This window comes from Diabrotica virgifera, chromosome 7 (genome assembly GCF_917563875.1).
Source record: "Diabrotica virgifera virgifera chromosome 7, PGI_DIABVI_V3a".
Classification (NCBI taxonomy): domain Eukaryota; kingdom Metazoa; phylum Arthropoda; class Insecta; order Coleoptera; family Chrysomelidae; genus Diabrotica; species Diabrotica virgifera.
The window spans coordinates 105356070-105374028 of NC_065449.1; the positions used below are offsets into that span (position 1 = coordinate 105356070).

The following is a 17959-nucleotide window of genomic DNA, read 5'->3' on the forward strand; positions in this document are numbered from 1 at the left end:
TCTTTCTCCGACATTCTGTTGAGTATTGATTTCCGCAATCTTTCTTTCCACTTCTTCTATGTCTGCTTGAATAGCGTTTTGCAACTTGTTTTCCAAACTTTCCATTTCTTTTTTCTGGCAATTCGTTAACTCCTTCATTTTATTTTGAATTTTCATTTCTTGTTCTTTCATGTGGTCCTTCATTCTCATTTCTTGTTTTTGCATGTGATCTTTAATTTTCATTTCATACTTTTCTATGCGTTCCTCTATTTTCTTATTGTTCTCTTCTATCGCTTGTTTTGTTTCCTGTTGATTGTCATCCATTTTTTTCTCCACTTTATCCATTTTCTGTTCCATTTTTTGTTGTGATTCATCCATTTTTTTTTATGTTTCTTCCTGATTTTCTTGCATTTTATCCATTTTTTGTGACTGGAGTTGCATTAGTTGTAATAATTTATCTATTCCTGATAATTCTTGCTGTTCTGATGCCATGATTGTCGTGTCTAAAATATCTTCTTGGTCTGAATGTTCTTTTTGTTTTTTGTTGTCTTTGCTTTGGCTTCTTGTCACAGACATTTGTTTTCAAGAAGTACTGTCCCCGCCAAATATGAAATTTTACTAGTATGTTACCAAGACGACTTTTTCTCACCCAAATATTATAAATTGTCAATAAATATATCAAATGTAAATATCGTAAAAATAAAATATTAAATCAGTTATGTAAATTTGTACCTAAAGAGATCTAAAATTTTATGTTATCAAATGTAAGTATCTCACTTTTTACCACAGGCATATAAATTTTCAAATACCGGCTTTACTCTTTCTATCCTTCAAATTTGCCACTAGAAATACTTTTCCATGCTTTCCACGTTGGACGACAGTTGATGTGATCTTGATTATTGATATGAGATAATATTCTTATTTGTCATTTAATTTAATCAATGCATTAATAATAATTTAATTAATTAACCAGATCACATATCAATATGTTTTCAATCTCAGGGCGAATTATAAAATTAATTACTTACTTACGTGGCTTCTCAGTATTTCTCAATGGTTCCTAATCGGGATAGGAAAGAAAAGAGTAAAATAATACACACATATGGGTTACAATTATAATCAAAATATTGTTTATTTTATTTAAATGGCAATCACTGCTTAATATTTGCTAGATCTTATTATTCTTAAACATAACATTTACAAATGGGAATCTTATTTCCTTTTGGTTTCCAATTGAAAGTTTTTATTAACATTTAACTATTAGGATTTATTAGCAACAATTCTATTTAAGTTTGATGAAGCTTTTCTGATATTATTTATTATGTTCTTCAATTTATAATGTGGTATTTAATACGAAAAACCCATACATTCATGTCCAAACAAATGAGACTGACCTTTTTCTGGTGAACTGAGAATGTCTTCACACAAGACCCGTTTCCTGCTATCCTTGGCTGCGATCAAAACCTCGTCCTGGCTTTCAGTAATGTTCTCCTTTGAAAACTAGCTCGTATAGCTCTCGCTCCTGCTTCTGTCGTGATGCTGTATTCTACCTTTTTCGAAACTGCAATCAGCTACCGGGACACTCTTGGCTCAAGGAGGTTCTTTTACTCTCAACCTGGCCTACCTCTCGTTCCACGATAGATACTCCACACTCACGGAACTACACCGGCTTTCTCACTCTCCGTACACTACCGTCTACTACTGGACTTCACTTCTCGACCGCTCAAAACATTCTGATCTCTATTTGTCGTTCATTCCCCTACTTTCTAAATATCCCTTCCAGATTCACAAATCAACCTTCCACCACCAACTCTCATTCGCAGTATTCCTCAAAACCAATTTTTAATCTTTCTATATATGCTTAATGGATTTCAAAAAAAAAAATAGTTAATTCCCATTCTAAAATTACTTTCTACTATTTACAAAATTTAATGACCTATTATCTACTTCAACTGAGTCTTATTTAGCATAGGCTAATGATCGAACCTTCCGCGAACAACGATAATGACCTATTATCGATTTCCACTGAGTCTTATTTAGCATAGGCTAATGATCGAACCTTCCGCGAAAAACGATAATGGTATGCGCCATTCACTTTGTTTATTCTAAGCGCATTGTCCCGAGTTTCGTAAGCTTCTTCTAATCACTTCTTAAAATTAAATATAACAATTTGTTGTATACAGGTTGTTCTAAATTTATATGCCCGTGGTTGAGAAAATTGAAAATATTTTATATTAAATTGAATTTTGTTTATAATTATCAAAATTTAATTTTCATATCAAATAGAAATATAACAGTACATAGGTAGAAAATTCCCAGATAATCTGATTGGACAGAATTAAACCCGTGATGAAAAATCTTAATACACGATTCGAAGTTAAAATCATTAAAAAAATAACCAATGAAATATTTGATACAAAATTTTAAAATATTAAAAAAAACTTGTTTTTAAATAATTCGTTCTACTATTCCATTACATTAGTTCCCATTTAATTTATATTCGATTATATAACCACTTAATTGAGCTAATGACATACAACTACAATAAATACTGATATATATATATTAAATATCAGCATGAATATTAAATTGATAAAAAGTGGAAGCTGTCATCATTTATGTTTTTGCAAAGTGAATATGCACATTAAAAGTTGTAACGGATACTGATTGTGTGGGGATTTGTATTTCATATTTGAGCTATATTTAACATTGCTTAATATTATTTGTTTAGCTTGCCAATATTGAGGTAAATAAGTAAAACAAAAAAGTTTTCGATTGAATTGATCGTAAAATGAAAATAATAAAACGCAAAACAACAGATACGCCAATCGATAGAAGGAATCCACTCATAAGGCAACGCCTGACAGATGAAATCAATAATCTATTAATGAATGTTAAAGGACAGTCTGTAAAATACTGAAACGGATAAAAAATGGTTAAAAGTAAAAAAATCTGACACCAACCAGATACAAAAAGAAATTATGAATGACGCAGGAAATTTTAGATTTAACGAAAGAAAGACGTCGACATAAAAAAAATCACTCTTAAAATATTTTCTGCTCTACCTGATTGCACTTTAAACCATCTTACTACCTTAACAAACAGGTCATTCGAAACTGGAGTTTTTCCAAGCTGCCTTAAGACAGCGATAATTATTCCTATACACAAAGTAGGCGATAAAGATCTTGCTTCGAATTATCGCCCTATTGCACTCCTGCCCACGTTGTCGAAGATAATTGAAAGTCTGGTAAAAAAAAAGAATCTTCTCTTTTCTGTTGAAATACAAATTGCTTACTCCACATCAATTTGGATTCCTGAGTGACAAATGCACGAATGATGCTATGTTCTTCCTTTTCGATCATGTTTACTCCAGTCTAAACAACCATCACTCTACAGCAACAATTTTCTGTGATTTCTCTAAAGCATTCGATTGTGTAAACCATAACATCTTGACTGACAAATTACAGCACTATGGATTTAGGGAAAGGCTCTTAAATGGCTTAAATCATATCTTAATAAAAGAAGTCAGTTTGTAAGGGTTGACACGAAGACGTCTTCTTGCATGCCATTAGAATGTGGGGTACCTCAGGGTTCAGTTCTAGGCCCTTTATTGTTTCTGATATACATAAATGACATCTCTAGTCTGAACATTAAAGGTAAATAATATGTCTCTTTGCAGATGATACTAGTATTACTTGGAGTAACACGGATATTATGGATCTTCGCAATACCATAGCTACAGACCTAGTCACCATTAAATCGTGGTGCGATTCGAATCTCCTGTTATTTAACGTTTCTAAAACCAAAGTCCTACCTTACAACAGTATGATGCAACCTTTAGTACTTAATAACAACAGTCTAGAGGTAGTTGAATCGGTGAAGTTCTTAGGGCTTATTGTGGATAAGTCTCACGATGCCTTACACAAAAAATTAAGTTCTGCTTGTTTTGCGCTAAGATCAGTTGCTACGGAAATGAATTTGTCAACATCTAGGACCGTTTATTATGCCCTTTTTGAGTCTCATCTTCGGTACGCCCTACCATTCTGGGGTTCGTGTTGTGCGACTCAATTTGAGCGTATTTTCAAACTACAAAAGAGAGCTCTTCGTTACTCCCTGAGACTCAATAGTAGAGTTCATTGCCAGGAATTCTTTAAAAAATTTAAAATATTAACTCTTCCTTCTTTGTTTGTTTTTGAATCCGTTTGTTTAATCCGCAAACATGCATCAGAAGGTCCAGAGAGACCCACTCACAACTATCCCCTTAGAGACGTGGAGCATAATCTTTATCTGCCAACCCCACGGTCTGAGCTGGTTAAGTGCTCCATACTATACAATTCGAGAAAAATGCACAATCACCTGCCATCTAACATCAAATCTATTGCAGCATTTCCCGCTTTTCGCAAGGCCTTGAAAGCTTATTTGCTTGAGAGAGCTTTTTATACAGTGAATGACTTTTTTATAAACGATTTGAATTCATCAAATTGACTTGCAGGATTATTACTTTCGAGTACTTTTGTACATATTTGCAGCGGCATAGATCTTTTGATTTACTTTCCCTTTCCCTTTTCCTCGTTCGCCTTCTTTTTGCTCTGACGTTGTATACATATTGTTTGCAAAATTTTTAAAATGTTTTAATGTGTACTTAATAACTATAAAACTATATTTAAGTAGTATAACTCACGCCATTTATTTGGTGTCTGTTTCTGTTTTTATTTTGTTTGTAGTTTTTATTATTTTTTGTTTTTTATTGTATTTTTTATTTTGTATAAGCTTTGTCCACAAATTGTAAAAATTTTTTGACAATAAAGCATACCTTACAAAAATAATGAGAAGTATAAAAAAGCGGATAAACAAATAACATACAAAATTAAGCCAGCGAAAGGTTAGAAGAACAATGCGCAGAAATAAAAAAAAATGCCAGAAAAGACATAATAGTTTTAACACACAAAGAGAATAAAGAATTAACTCACCGCACTAGATTACTAGATAAAGAAAACCGAGAATACTGAAGACAACAAATGGAACTAGTGTTGAGTACTAACGAAAAATTAAAGAGATTGACAAATTATTTTTGAAAATAATACATGGTCGTGTAAATAAAAAACTGGAAAATGGAATAGATGGTATTAGTTTGGGCTCAGAAACGGACTAGGAATCAAATAACCTCCATGATGCATGGATCGGAATGTGGATGTGCATGTTTGATACGTTGATTTTGAACAAGCATTTGATAAAGTAACACATGAAAATCCAAATTCTAAAGACAAACGAGACTTAAGAATAATAACAAACCTTTACAGGAATCAAAGAACATAAATTGTAATAGGTTACCAATCCAGTTCAGAAGTTGAAATCAGGAGATGAGGTGGGCAGGGATGTATTATGTCTCCAATACTATACAATGTATATTGTGAAAACATTTTTGAAGAAGCATTCCATTACTATCAAAGGTGAAGAAGCAAGCAGTTTTTGTGAAAAAAATGCAAAAAGTAACAAAGAAAACAAATATTCAAACTATACAAATATACAAATTGAAAAATAAAAATAAGTGGGAACCTGGATTTTAGAGAATGATGATTTTATTTTTACGGTGCCTATTCGTTCCGGATCTTGGCGATCACCATGGCTATTCTAACTTTGCTTGCTGCCATTCTGAATAGTCCGGTTGTCGATGTATTAAACCACATTCTAAGGTTTTGAGCCCAAGATACTCTTCTTCTCTCTGGTCCTCTCTTTCCAGATACCTTGATCTGAAGAATTAGTTGCAACAAGCCATATGTCTGTTTATTTTTCATAACATGGCCAAGATATTCTAGTTTGCGTTCTTTGATGGTGTTAATAATCTCGCATTCTTCGCATATTCTACGTAGGACCTCAACATTAGCCACACGATCCACTCACGCAATTCTTAAAATGCGTATGTAACACCACATTTCCAGTTTTCTTAAAGAAGCTTCGGAAAATGTCCAGGCCTCTAATCCGTATAACATCGTAGAAAATACATAACATCTGATGATAGAGATTTTGGTAGTAAGTAATAAATCATGACTTCTGAAAAGATACTTCATCGTTATGAACGCTGATCTCGCTTTTCCTGGGCGTTGTTTTATTTCACTAGAGGTCTCATTGACTGTTTATGTTGGTAGCAAGGTATGTGTAGCTGTCCACCCTGCCAATTGGTTTTTAGTTAATCAAAAGCTGTATAATAATCCGTTGACCCCGTCGCATTATTGTCAATTTATTTAATAATATTTAATAATTTTTATGATTTCTATGTTTATATTATTTGTATTCTCCACTGCCTCCCATACCTTTACCAAATCCATTTCGATTGAAATATATGGGAATTTAAAACTATAGCATGTCACATTAGTATATGGGTGTTTTTTCCCAGTTCTCGTGAAATCGAAATAAGCCACTACCGTTCAAACCGCAGCCTACTGTATAATCTACCCATAAATCATGCTCCGTCATTTCTGCCGTTTGATCTACTATTTGGATCGCTTTTCCTGAGCTAAATTTATACGTGTATCATGAATTATTACAGCTTTTAGCTACAACTTTTTGTGTGAGTTTGGAGACGCAGAAATCATTTTTAGTAAAGTGCTGTGGGAAAACAATGTCATGCATTTGTTATAGTTTTTGTCGGTTTTCAATCTGAAACGTTAAAATGTATGATCACCTCGAGTTTTCAGTCAGCATGACATGATGTATGTTATAGCATTAGGCCGTTTTTTATTCGTGTATTTTTTATCGAAAAGTTATAAAAAATATTTTTTCAGTAATATGAATAAATGATAAAAATCTATTCAGTATATAAATGATACTACAATCTATCAAAGTTTACTTGCTGCAAGACATACTTTGCCACAAGAGATCTATAACAAAGACGTATAAATACATATTATTTGGAACAACAAACGTATTTTCGAAGTGGAAATTAAAACGTCAAATAAACTTATCTTAAAGTAAAATTGTGGATTATTCCCAATGAAATCAGTTAGTTAATTTGTAGATATTTTGTAAGAGTCCGAAGAGTTGGCAGAGACGGCAGGGTAGTGGTGAGTTGTTCATTTTGACTTCTAATTCTTGGTTTGCCTTATTGCAATGAGGTCAGGAGCGGTTTCTCCATTGGTTCACTTGTGCAGTGAACACCCAATAAAATTTCATTAAAATAAAGTTTTTTTTAATCTCATTAATACTATAGCAAATATCATTAAGATATATTTTTAAAATCTCATAGAATCGTTAAAATATAACTTTATTTATGAATCATATTTATTTGCTCTACGCCGCTAGATGCACGAGGCAAGTGCAGATACTTATGCTCTGGTGCAGAATTCAAATTGAACCAGCCAGTACTAACCTACCCCTGTAGTTGGAAAGAGAAATCTTAAAATCGGTGAAAAAGCATTTCGCCTATCTAAAACAGTGAGGATTTGTGAAGTGCACCCAGATACCAGTGGAGCGTTTGAGTTCACAGTTTGGTACAATATTTTCTGTTGGTATTGTCTTCATACTTTAATGCTCGTGTTATCAATGTTTTTGCAAAACACAAAAATTGAAGAATGGATTTTTTGTATAAATAAAATGAAAAAATTCATTAACTTGAATACAAAAATTACAGACATTTTTATATTATTTTTAAAGTTTAAATTTTGTTTCTAATTCGCTTTGATTTATTGCATACGATAATAAAACGTATGTCATATTTCTTTTATGTTTTATTTATATAGCAACAACAGTAATAAATAATATCAAATTTAGACAAAAACGAACGAGGCCCTCAAAAATTTTTTGCCTCTGTCACAATAATTGCCCGCGGCTCTTATCCACCATTTCTATAACTACATTTCTTAATTGAACACCCTTTTTGAATTACCACAAGCCGCCACTGAATGAGGTGAAAACAGGCCTCAGTTTTTTTTTAACCCTTAACAACTGACACGGTATGCCATACCGCGCCGAAAATACAGGGTGTAACGAAAATACAGGTCATAAATTTAATCGCATATTCTGGGACCAAAAATAGTTTGATTGAACCTAACTTACCTAAGTACAAATGTGCATATAAAAAAAGTTACAACCCTTTGAAGTTACAAAATGAAAATCGATTTTTTCAAATATATCGAAAACTATTAAAGATTTTTTATTGAAAACGGACATATGGCATTCTTATGACAGTAGCATCTTAACAAAAAATTATAGTGAAATTTGGACACCCTATAAAAATTTTATGGGGGTTTAGTTCCTTTAAACCCCCCCAAACTTTTGTGTACGTTCCAATTAAATTATTATTGTAGTACCATTACTTAAACACAGTATTTTTAAAACTTTTTTGGCTCTTGGTACTTTTTCGAAAATTCAGTTTTTATCGAGATATTTTGAATATTTGTCAAATCCACCACATATTTGTATATGGTTAAGTACGATTATGGAGACTTGGTAATAATAGGTTTGTTCGTAGTACGATCCAATCGATCAGCAACCGTTGCCAACCATCGGACGCATGCGCAGTTAACAGTTAGCGCTGCGCAGTTAACAGTTCGAGTTCGTAGACTACGAACGCGCTTGCGTCTGACGGTTGGCAACGGTTGCTGATCGTTCTACGAACAAACCTAATATGAAAATTTATGTATGATTTACATTTTTAGGTATATTTTGAACCGTATTAAAAAAGAAGCCATATATCGATAAAAGTTGCCTTCTCGAAAAAATACAGAGGCAAAAAAGTTTTAAAAACATTTTGTTTAACTAATGGTATCGCAGTCATAGTTTAATTGAAGCATACACAAACATTTGGGGGGTTTGAAGGAACAAAACCCCCATACAATTTTTATGTAAACATATTAAAAAAGAAGCCACAACTCGATAAAAAATGCCTTATCGAAAAAATACTAAGAGCCAAGAAAGTTTTAAAAATATTGAATTTAACTAATGGTACCACAATAATAATTTAATTAGAACGTACAAAAACGTTTGGGGGGGTTTAAAGGAACAAAACCCCCATAAATTTTTTATGGGAAGCACAAATTTCACTATAATTTTTCTTTAAAATGCTCCTGCCATAAGAATGCCACATATCCATTTTCAATAAAAAATCTCTAATAGTTTTCGATATATTCGAAAAAATCGATTTTCATTTTGTACCTTCAAAGGGCTATAACTTTTTTTATGTGCATATTTGTACTAAGGTAAGTTAGGTTCATTCGAACTATTTTTGGTCCCAGAATATGTGATTTAATTTATGACCTGTATTTTTGTTACACCCTGTATATTTTGGTGCGAAACGTGTTTTATATAAAAGATTTCTAGAACACCACCTGTGTACCTTCAAGTGGTGTGTAATTGTACCTGCTCCCTACAGCTACAGTTTTAGTATGGTTTAGTCTTTGAGCTATGATGACATAAAGTTTTCTTGCCGTATCACGCACCGCATGTCAGTATTTACGTTTATATAGTTGAAAGCAGTCCAGCGTACACTTTAGCTATTAGTATGGCTGCAAGTTCATCCAGTTGTTCTACTTTCAAATGCTTTCAACATTATTTTACTATTCTTTAGTTATCATACCAATACTCAAGTTTATTTTGTAATTAAACATTTTTTAATATCATGCATGCGTTCATGACTTTTTTGAAACATAATACATAAACTTTTTTGAAAAAATAAAGTTTATTTTAATAAATGATGGTTTTGCTTGTTTTCGATTCAGAGGGTTGCACACCCGTTGGACAGGCTGTTTCTACCATTTCAGGCGTCCTCAGCAGCGTTCGTTAGCGTGCACTCATCTGAATCGAAAAATAGCTGGACCATCAATTTAAAGGGAATCTGAAAGATAATTCAAATTCCCCATTAGGACACGACACAGCGACATCCTCATAACAAATTGAAGAGTCTCAGATGCAGAATCCACCAATTTAATAAAAATTAAAATGGTAAATAGTAATTTAAAACTGAGACTTTTCGTGTTGAAAGTTCTTTCTGGTACATCCTTAATCTGCGACTTTTTCAATTAATATTGCGAATTATCTTTCAGATTCCCTTTAAATTGATGGTCCAGCTATTTTTCGATTCAGATGAGTGCACGCTAACGAACGCTGCTGAGGACGCCTGAAATGGTAGAAACAGCCTGTCTAGCGGGTGTGCAACCCTCTGAATCAAAAACAAGCAAAACCATCATTTATTATTTTTCTATCTTTACTCGGATTTGAGTACTGAAAGTTCCTCTTCTGTCCTTTTTTCCTAGACGAATGAAAGCGGAATGTGATGGTTTCCTTTTCGTTTTCTATAGTCGTCGTCTGCCGTCTTATTAATTGAAAAAGTCGCAGATTAAAGATGTACCAGAAAGAACTTTCAACACGAAAAGTCTGTTTTAAATTACTATTTACCATTTTAATTTTTATTAAATTGGTGGATTCTGCATCTGAGACTCTTCAATTTGTTATGAGATGTCGCTGTATCGCGTCCTAATGGGGAATTTGAATTATCTTTCAGATTTCCTTTAAATTGATGGTCCAGCTATTTTTCGATTCAGATGAGCGCACGCTAACGAACGTTGCTGAGGACGCCTGAAATGGTAGAAACAGCCTGTCCAGCGGGTGTGCAACCCTCTGAATCGAAAACAAGCAAAACTATCATTTATTATTTTTCTATCTTTACTCGGATTTGAGTACTGAAAGTTCCTCTTCTGTCCTTTTTTCCTAGACGAATGAAAGCGGAATGTGATGGTTTCCTTTTCGTTTTCTATATTCGTCGTCTGCGGTCTTATTAATTGAAAAAGTCGCAGATTAAGGATGTACCAGAAAGAACTTTCAACACGAAAAGTCTCAGTTTTAAATTACTATTTACCATTTTAATTTTTATTAAATTGGTGGATTCTGCATCTGAGACTCTTCAATTTGTTATGAGATGTCGCTGTATCGCGTCCTAATGGGGAATTTGAATTATCTTTCAGATTTCCTTTAAATTGATGGTCCTGCTATTTTTCGATTCAGATGAGCGCACGCTAACGAACGTTGCTGAGGACGCCTGAAATGGTAGAAACAGCCTGTCCAGCGGGTGTGCAACCCTCTGAATCGAAAACAAGCAAAACTATCATTTATTATTTTTCTATCTTTACTCGGATTTGAGTACTGAAAGTTCCTCTTCTGTCCTTTTTTCCTAGACGAATGAAAACGGAATGTGATCGTTTCCTTTTCGTTTTCTATATTCGTCGTCTGCGGTCTTATTAATTGAAAAAGTCGCAGATTAAGGATGTACCAGAAAGAACTTTCAACACGAAAAGTCTCAGTTTTAAATTACTATTTACCATTTTAATTTTTATTAAATTGGTGGATTCTGCATCTGAGACTCTTCAATTTGTCAACAAAGTTTATTTTATTTGCAGCAGTATTTTATTCTACAGCAGTGTGAAGAATCATTCCGTAGTTGATGTAAAAAACAAAATACAGTAGTATAAAATAATTCATGTTGAAAACAAAGGGGAATAGGCAATGTTAATATTCACGTCAGTACTAAAGGGTTAAGAGCGGTATCAGACACCATTTTTTTTTAAATATCCATATAATTTGTTGTTGGTCTATGTTGATGTACTTATACAGTGTGTTCCAACGAAAATTTGACTCCCCCAGAAACTCAGAAACCAAGAGCTTCTTCAAAATTCAAAAGAACACGTCAATTTATAATGGGAGGGGGACGAATTATCATGCAAAATTCATGCCCTCAAATGTAACCCCCTACTGCCCGCATCAACCCCCACTTTTTTTTAAATAGCAAGTGTGGTCGATTGGCACGTCATTTGAAAGTTAATTGTTTTTCTCTTCTTCTTCTACATGTGCCATCTCCTCTAAGAAGGTTGGTAACCATCACGGCAATTTGCACTTTCGATACCGCTGCTCTAAAGAGATCAGCAGAAGTGCAATTAAACCAAGCTCTCAAATTGTTTAACCAGGAGATGCGTCTTCTTCCGCGACTCCTTCTACCCTGTATTCTTTCTTGTATTATTAACAGTAACAAGTTATAACGCTCGCCCCTCATAACATGTCCCAGATATTGCAGTTTTCTGACTTTAATTGTATTTAAAACCTCTTTATCTTTTCCCATTCTTCTCAACACCTCGATATTCGTAACTCTATCCACCCAACTTATTCTTAATATTCTTCTGTAGGCCCATAACTCGAAGTCTTCTAATCTGTCCGAAACATCCTTCTTTAATGTCCAAGCCTCCAACCCATAGAATAATACGAAGAACACGTAGCATCTCAGAAGTCTTATCTTTAAAGAAATTGTAATGTCCCTGCTACAGAGTACTTTTTTCAGTTTGTTGAAAGCATTTCTTACCTGTCCTATTCTTGCTTTAATCTCTTCTGTGTACTCATTAGTTTCATTAATTATTGTACCTAAATATTTATATTTTTCAACCTTTTTAATTTGTTCTCCATGTATTGCTATGCTTTCTTGGTGCTGTTGAGCTTTTGTGATTACCATACATTGTGTCTTTTTTGTGTTTAGGGACAGTCCGTTTTCTTGGCTGACTTCTACCACTGTGTCAACCATTTGTTGTAAATCCTCAAGACATTCGGCTAATAAAATAGTGTCGTCGGCAAACCGTAAATTATTGATTGGTCGGCCATTTACTTTTATTCCCGTGGTTAGGTCTTCTAGTGCTTCCTGGATTATTTGCTCTGAATACAAATTGAACAAAGTAGGAGACAGGACGCAGCCCTGTCTGACGCCCCTCTCAATCTGTATTACATTTGAAAAGGCGTTGTTCTCTTTTACCACAGCGATCTGATTATAATAGATTCTAATGATCCTGATGTCCCTCATATCTAAGTTTTTCTTTTCAAGTAATTCGATAAGGCGGTTATGTCTGACCTTATCGAAGGCTTTGTTTTAATCCAAGAAACACATATACAGGGTGTTTGGTAAAGAATGGGCCATAGCTTAACCTTAGATTCCTGAGATTAAAATAGGTCGATTTAAGCCAACTTACCTTAGTACAAAAGTTGATAATATCCGAAATACAGGGTGCCAAACTTAAACTTTTATTTTATTTATTCTTGAATATTTCCTGGCAGGCAACGGATAACAACACAAAATTTGGTAAGCGGGGGTTTTTTGGGACGAGAAATCTAAATTCGTCACTAAAAATGATGTATTACCCAGAGGGCGCCACATACGTCTTTCATTGCTCATTTAATACGTTCAGTTTTTTTATCCCCCACTCTACATACTTTTTGAATCCAAATTTTTATTCTCTTAATATTTTTACTTAAAAAAGGTATACTACATTCACCTCGTTAAACTCAACCGTTTTTGAGATAAACGCATTTTAAATCTATGAGGCAACATAATTTTTTGCATATTATAATTGTAGTTACACCCGAAAAATAACTTAAAACCATAAAAATTTACAAAAATGTATCGCAAATATCTTCAAATGGAATTTGCGATGCAATGACATAAATATGAGAACTGGTACAATTATTATAGTTTCAAGTTTATTTTTCGGGTCTAACTACAATGATATTATGCACAAAAATATGTTGTATCGCAGATTTAAAATACGTTTATCTCGAAAACAGTTTGGTTTAGCAAGATGAATGTAGTATACCTTTTTTAAGTAGAAATATTAAGAGAATAAAAATTTTGATTCAAAAAGTATGTAGAGTGGGGGATAAAAAAAACTGAACGTATTAAATGAGCAGTGAAAGACGTATGTGGCGCCCTCTGGGCAATACATCATATTTGGTGGCGAATTTAGATTTCTCATCCCAAAAAACCCCCGCTTCCCAAATTTCGTGTTGTTAGCCCATGCCTGTCAGGAAATATTCAAGAATAAATAAAATAAAAGTTTAACTTTGACACCCTGTATTTCGGTTATTATTAACTTTTGCACCAAGATAAGTTAGCTTAAATCGACCTATTTTAACCTCAGGAATCTAAGGTTAAGCTATGGCCCATTCTTTACCAAACACCCTGTATACTGGCAGATTAACATCCATGCACCTTTGCACAAGTACATTTACAGCGAACAGGGCTTCCCTCGTTCCCATTGCATTTCTAAATCCAAATTGCGTGTCGCTTATGTCCTGCTCAAGTTTGTTATGTATTCTCCGCTGTATAATTTTTAAAAATACTTTGAGTGTATGACTCATTAAACTTATTATCCGGTGGTCTTGGCATTCTTTTACATTTGGTTTTTTGGGCAGTGTTATGAACGTTGACAGCAGTCAATCTCTGGGAATGATTCCTGTACTGTATATTGTATTAAATAAGTCGACCAATATTCCAATTTCCTGTTCTTCTTTTAACCGTATTATGTCTACAGGTATTTGGTCAGGACCTGTTGCCTTGTTGTTCTTTGTTCGATTTATCGCCACTAATACCTCATCTTCTGTTATGTCTGGGCCGTTGTCGAACTTTTCCTGCTCTAGTACTATCTCAGTCCGTTCGTCTTTAAATTGCTCTTGAATATATTCCTGCCATCTTTTAAGCCTTTCACCGACGTCTATAATTATTTTGCCGTTTTTATCCAGCAGTATGTTTGATTTTTTCTTAATATTAGTGCCTGTTATTTCTCTAATTTTCTTAAGAAGGTTTAGTTATCATGTTTCTCTACCAACTGTTCAATCTCTGCGCATCTGTCACTATACCATCTTTCCTTTGCCTCTCTGATCTTTCTCCTTATTTCGGTGTGTATAATATTATACATGTTTTTGTCTTTGGTTTTATAATCTCCTCGGTCATCCATTCATTTTTATTCTTAATTAGTTTAGGTGTTTTTTTCTCTACAAGACACTATATATTTTTTTAAATTTACGTAATAAGTTTAAAGATAATTATGGACTTAACAAAGGTATCTTAAAGTTATTCCGAAAATAAAAAAAATTGAGGGTCCTGTACAGAAAAAAAATACCTTTCAAATGATGTGCAACTCGACTACACTTACTATTAAAAAAAAATTGGGGGGGCAGTAGGGGGTTACATTTAATGGTATGAATTTTGCATGAAAATTCGTCCCTCTCCCAATACAAATTGAAGTGTTTTTTTTAAATTGTGAAGAAACTCTTGGTTTCTGAGTTTCTGGGGAGGGGGTCAAATTTTTGTTGGAACACACTGTAGGGTAAACCATACAGTTATTGGACACTTAAGAAAATTTCAACTTTAAAAATTCGTAATTCACATTGTTCTCTGCAGATTGAATTGAAATTTATACAAAAAGTAGTCTAAACAGTTTATTACAATATGGCTAAAAGGATTTAAAGAAAGAGTTAAATCTTTTCTGTCAATATATATTTATTAAAAATAGTTACAAAAATTATAGTTATTGGACAGTTTATTTAGTTACAGGACACTCAAAATTAGTTATTGGACAACTGCTTTAACACAATACAAACCTAAAAATAAATGAAAATTACAAGAAAAACCAAAATTTCTGTGCGGTATGGGGTACCTATTATGTACAGTTGTTGACACAATTAAATTTTATAATTGCTTCTGTGCTTCTTTGTATTGAGTGAAAAGTTCGTCAATATCTTCATCCTCACTGTCTTGGTTACTGTTATTAGCATCGGAATCACTATCCTGCAGATTGAAGCAGTTGTGACATATAAATAGATCACCATCGTTAGGTATATGCTGTCTATGCTTAACAGGAATACAACATTCGTGATAATAAAGACTACAGTCATCGCATTTTAATTTATTCGATTGAATATCATTTAAACAAATAGAACATTTGACTTTTTTTGAATTCTTTTTGTTGCTACACTGGTTTTTGGTTAATTTTTCTTCTCTTTTCCGTTTCATTTCTTGTTTTTGTTTTTCCTGCTCTTCTTTTAACTCCCCCTTTTTTCGTAACATTTCTTGATATCGTGCAGATGTAATAGCAAAAGGAAGTCTTTCCGTGTTACGTTTATTTTTTCTTTCCGGTACAGTAGGAGAAGTTAAAAAATTGCCCAACAATTCGTGTTTAACAATAATTTTACTTGTAGAGGGTAAGTCATAAACATTAGTTTTATATTGTTGAATATGGATATCATTGGTACTATTACTCTCAGAAATATTTACATTTTCAATACCACTTTTTTCTGATGTTTTTATTTCAGTATTTTTAACCGGAGATGTGATAGCTATATTTTGAATAATATTAATGTTTGTGTCTCTATTTTTTAGAACCATTTGGTTATCAGAATGTTTTGGATCATGTTCAAAAAAATTCCAGATTTTGAACAACAAATTCAAATTATCGTCGCTAGGTAGATTATTCTTTTGATTTTCTTTTAAATTCTCTAAGCTATGAACTTTTTCAGGACCTAAGATATTTACGAAAGTATTATAGTCCATCTTGGGTTTCTTTTGATGATCCGAAATGATTAAATTTTTTACTACTTCTTTACCTAAACATTTTGTGTAGTCAATAGCATCTGCTTTAAATGGAAACAATCCGCAAACCTTGAAACCATTTACTACTGTTTCAGTTTTACAACTTTTTTTTGTAGCTTGCTCCAATATAGAAGCAAATACAACCTTATTGACTACCCCTCCTGGATGCTGTTCTTCCCATTCTCTTACTGACTGCCGCCAAGCTTCTTTTAGTGGACGGAAAATAGAGACGTCACATGGTTGTAAAATCCTTGTGGCGTTAGGATAAAGTGCAATTACTTCAATTTGCAGTTCATTACACAATAGACTTAATTGGTAACTTAAGTGACTCTTGTGCCCATCTACAAAAAGAATAACTGGAAGCTTAATATTATTTTCAATTAGGTGGGGGTAAAAAACATTCGCAATATACTGATAGAATGTCTCTGCCGTCATCCAACCATTATCGCTTCTGCCCACACCCCATTTAGGATTAATGCCTTTAGCAACTTTTTCTGGAATACGTTGATAAGGATAAATAACCATAGGCACGCAAATTTTACCGTCTGCTGAAAACGTAAACATCACAGTGACGTTTTCTTTTGAACAGCTTTTTTCAACATTATAAACATTTTTTGAACCTTTCATAGCAAATACTTTTCCAGTAGATGGACATATTTGAAATCCTGACTCATCTCCATTAAAAATTCTTGATGGATCAGTTAGAACTTCTTCTAGATGTTTTTCTTTGACATAGGTTTCAATATTTTTAAACCAGTTTTTGATGTCTCGTTCAGATACACAAGCGCTAGCTGCCGTTACACCTTCACTTGTCCTTTTAGAAACCTCTGGATGTCGCTTCAAAAATCCCTAAAAAAATCAAACGATAAATACCGATTAAAATACATCTTTTGGCGACTGACTTTTAACCATCCATCTCCAGGTCGATTATCTTTAAAGTTATTGGGGCGAGGATTTTCGGTTAAAAATTTTTGCACGCTGCTTTTTAAATCGTTAGCCTTTTTGGGGAAACCTTTTGAAGCGGTTTCTTGTATCCATCTGGAATATTGAATGTAAAATCAAATAATGCTATGGATTAAGATAAATTTAATGAACGTACCTAACCAGAGTATTCTCCTCCTCGCAAGTTAAAATAGGAGACGGTCCAAGTGTATCTTTATGTTCCGGATGTTTTAATTTAAATTCTATAGTGGACTTCGGAATTCCATATTTTTTTTCAGCTCTTCTATACGATTCAGTGCCATTTTGGACATCCTTAACAGCTTCTATAAGTTTATTCTTATCGTATTTTCTAAGTTTAGGCATTTTACTACAATCCTAAAAAATCAATTTAGTGATTGGACGGTCAAATCGATTACTAAATTAATTTTACTGCTATCTCCAGTTAATTATACATAAACACGTTGAAAATTGTAGAAATATGTGGTAAGTATAGTTATCTAGTGATTGGACAGGTGTCCCATAATAGAATTCAGCAAGTTTTCTAGTTTAGTTATTGGACAGGCGTAATTAAATCCAAATTAAAATCCCTATTACTGTACGCGATCTACCTTAGGGACTATAAGTGTCTTAACTACACGCTTTTAAATA

At 33.3% G+C, this 17959-nt stretch overlaps 2 protein-coding genes across 3 annotated transcripts in view; one reads left to right on the top strand and one right to left on the bottom strand.

Annotated features, from left to right (window-relative positions):
- Positions 1 to 17959, top strand: part of LOC114330659 (homeobox protein caupolican) — a 260203-nt gene that overhangs the window by 89970 nt on the left and 152274 nt on the right. The gene's annotated exons all lie outside the window — the stretch shown is intronic.
- LOC126888390 (uncharacterized) lies at positions 15293 to 17583 on the bottom strand. Of its 2 annotated transcripts, none has more exons than XM_050656598.1 (2): positions 17469 to 17583; positions 15293 to 17218 (listed from the first exon to the last, which is right to left on the bottom strand). In XM_050656598.1, exon 2 carries the CDS (start codon positions 16994 to 16996, stop codon positions 15470 to 15472), a length of 1527 nt encoding a protein of 508 aa, XP_050512555.1. In that variant the 5' UTR covers positions 16997 to 17218; positions 17469 to 17583; the 3' UTR covers positions 15293 to 15469. The 2 variants fall into 2 exon arrangements, with proteins under 2 accessions (XP_050512555.1, XP_050512554.1); XM_050656597.1 differs by having other exon boundaries at positions 17272 to 17583.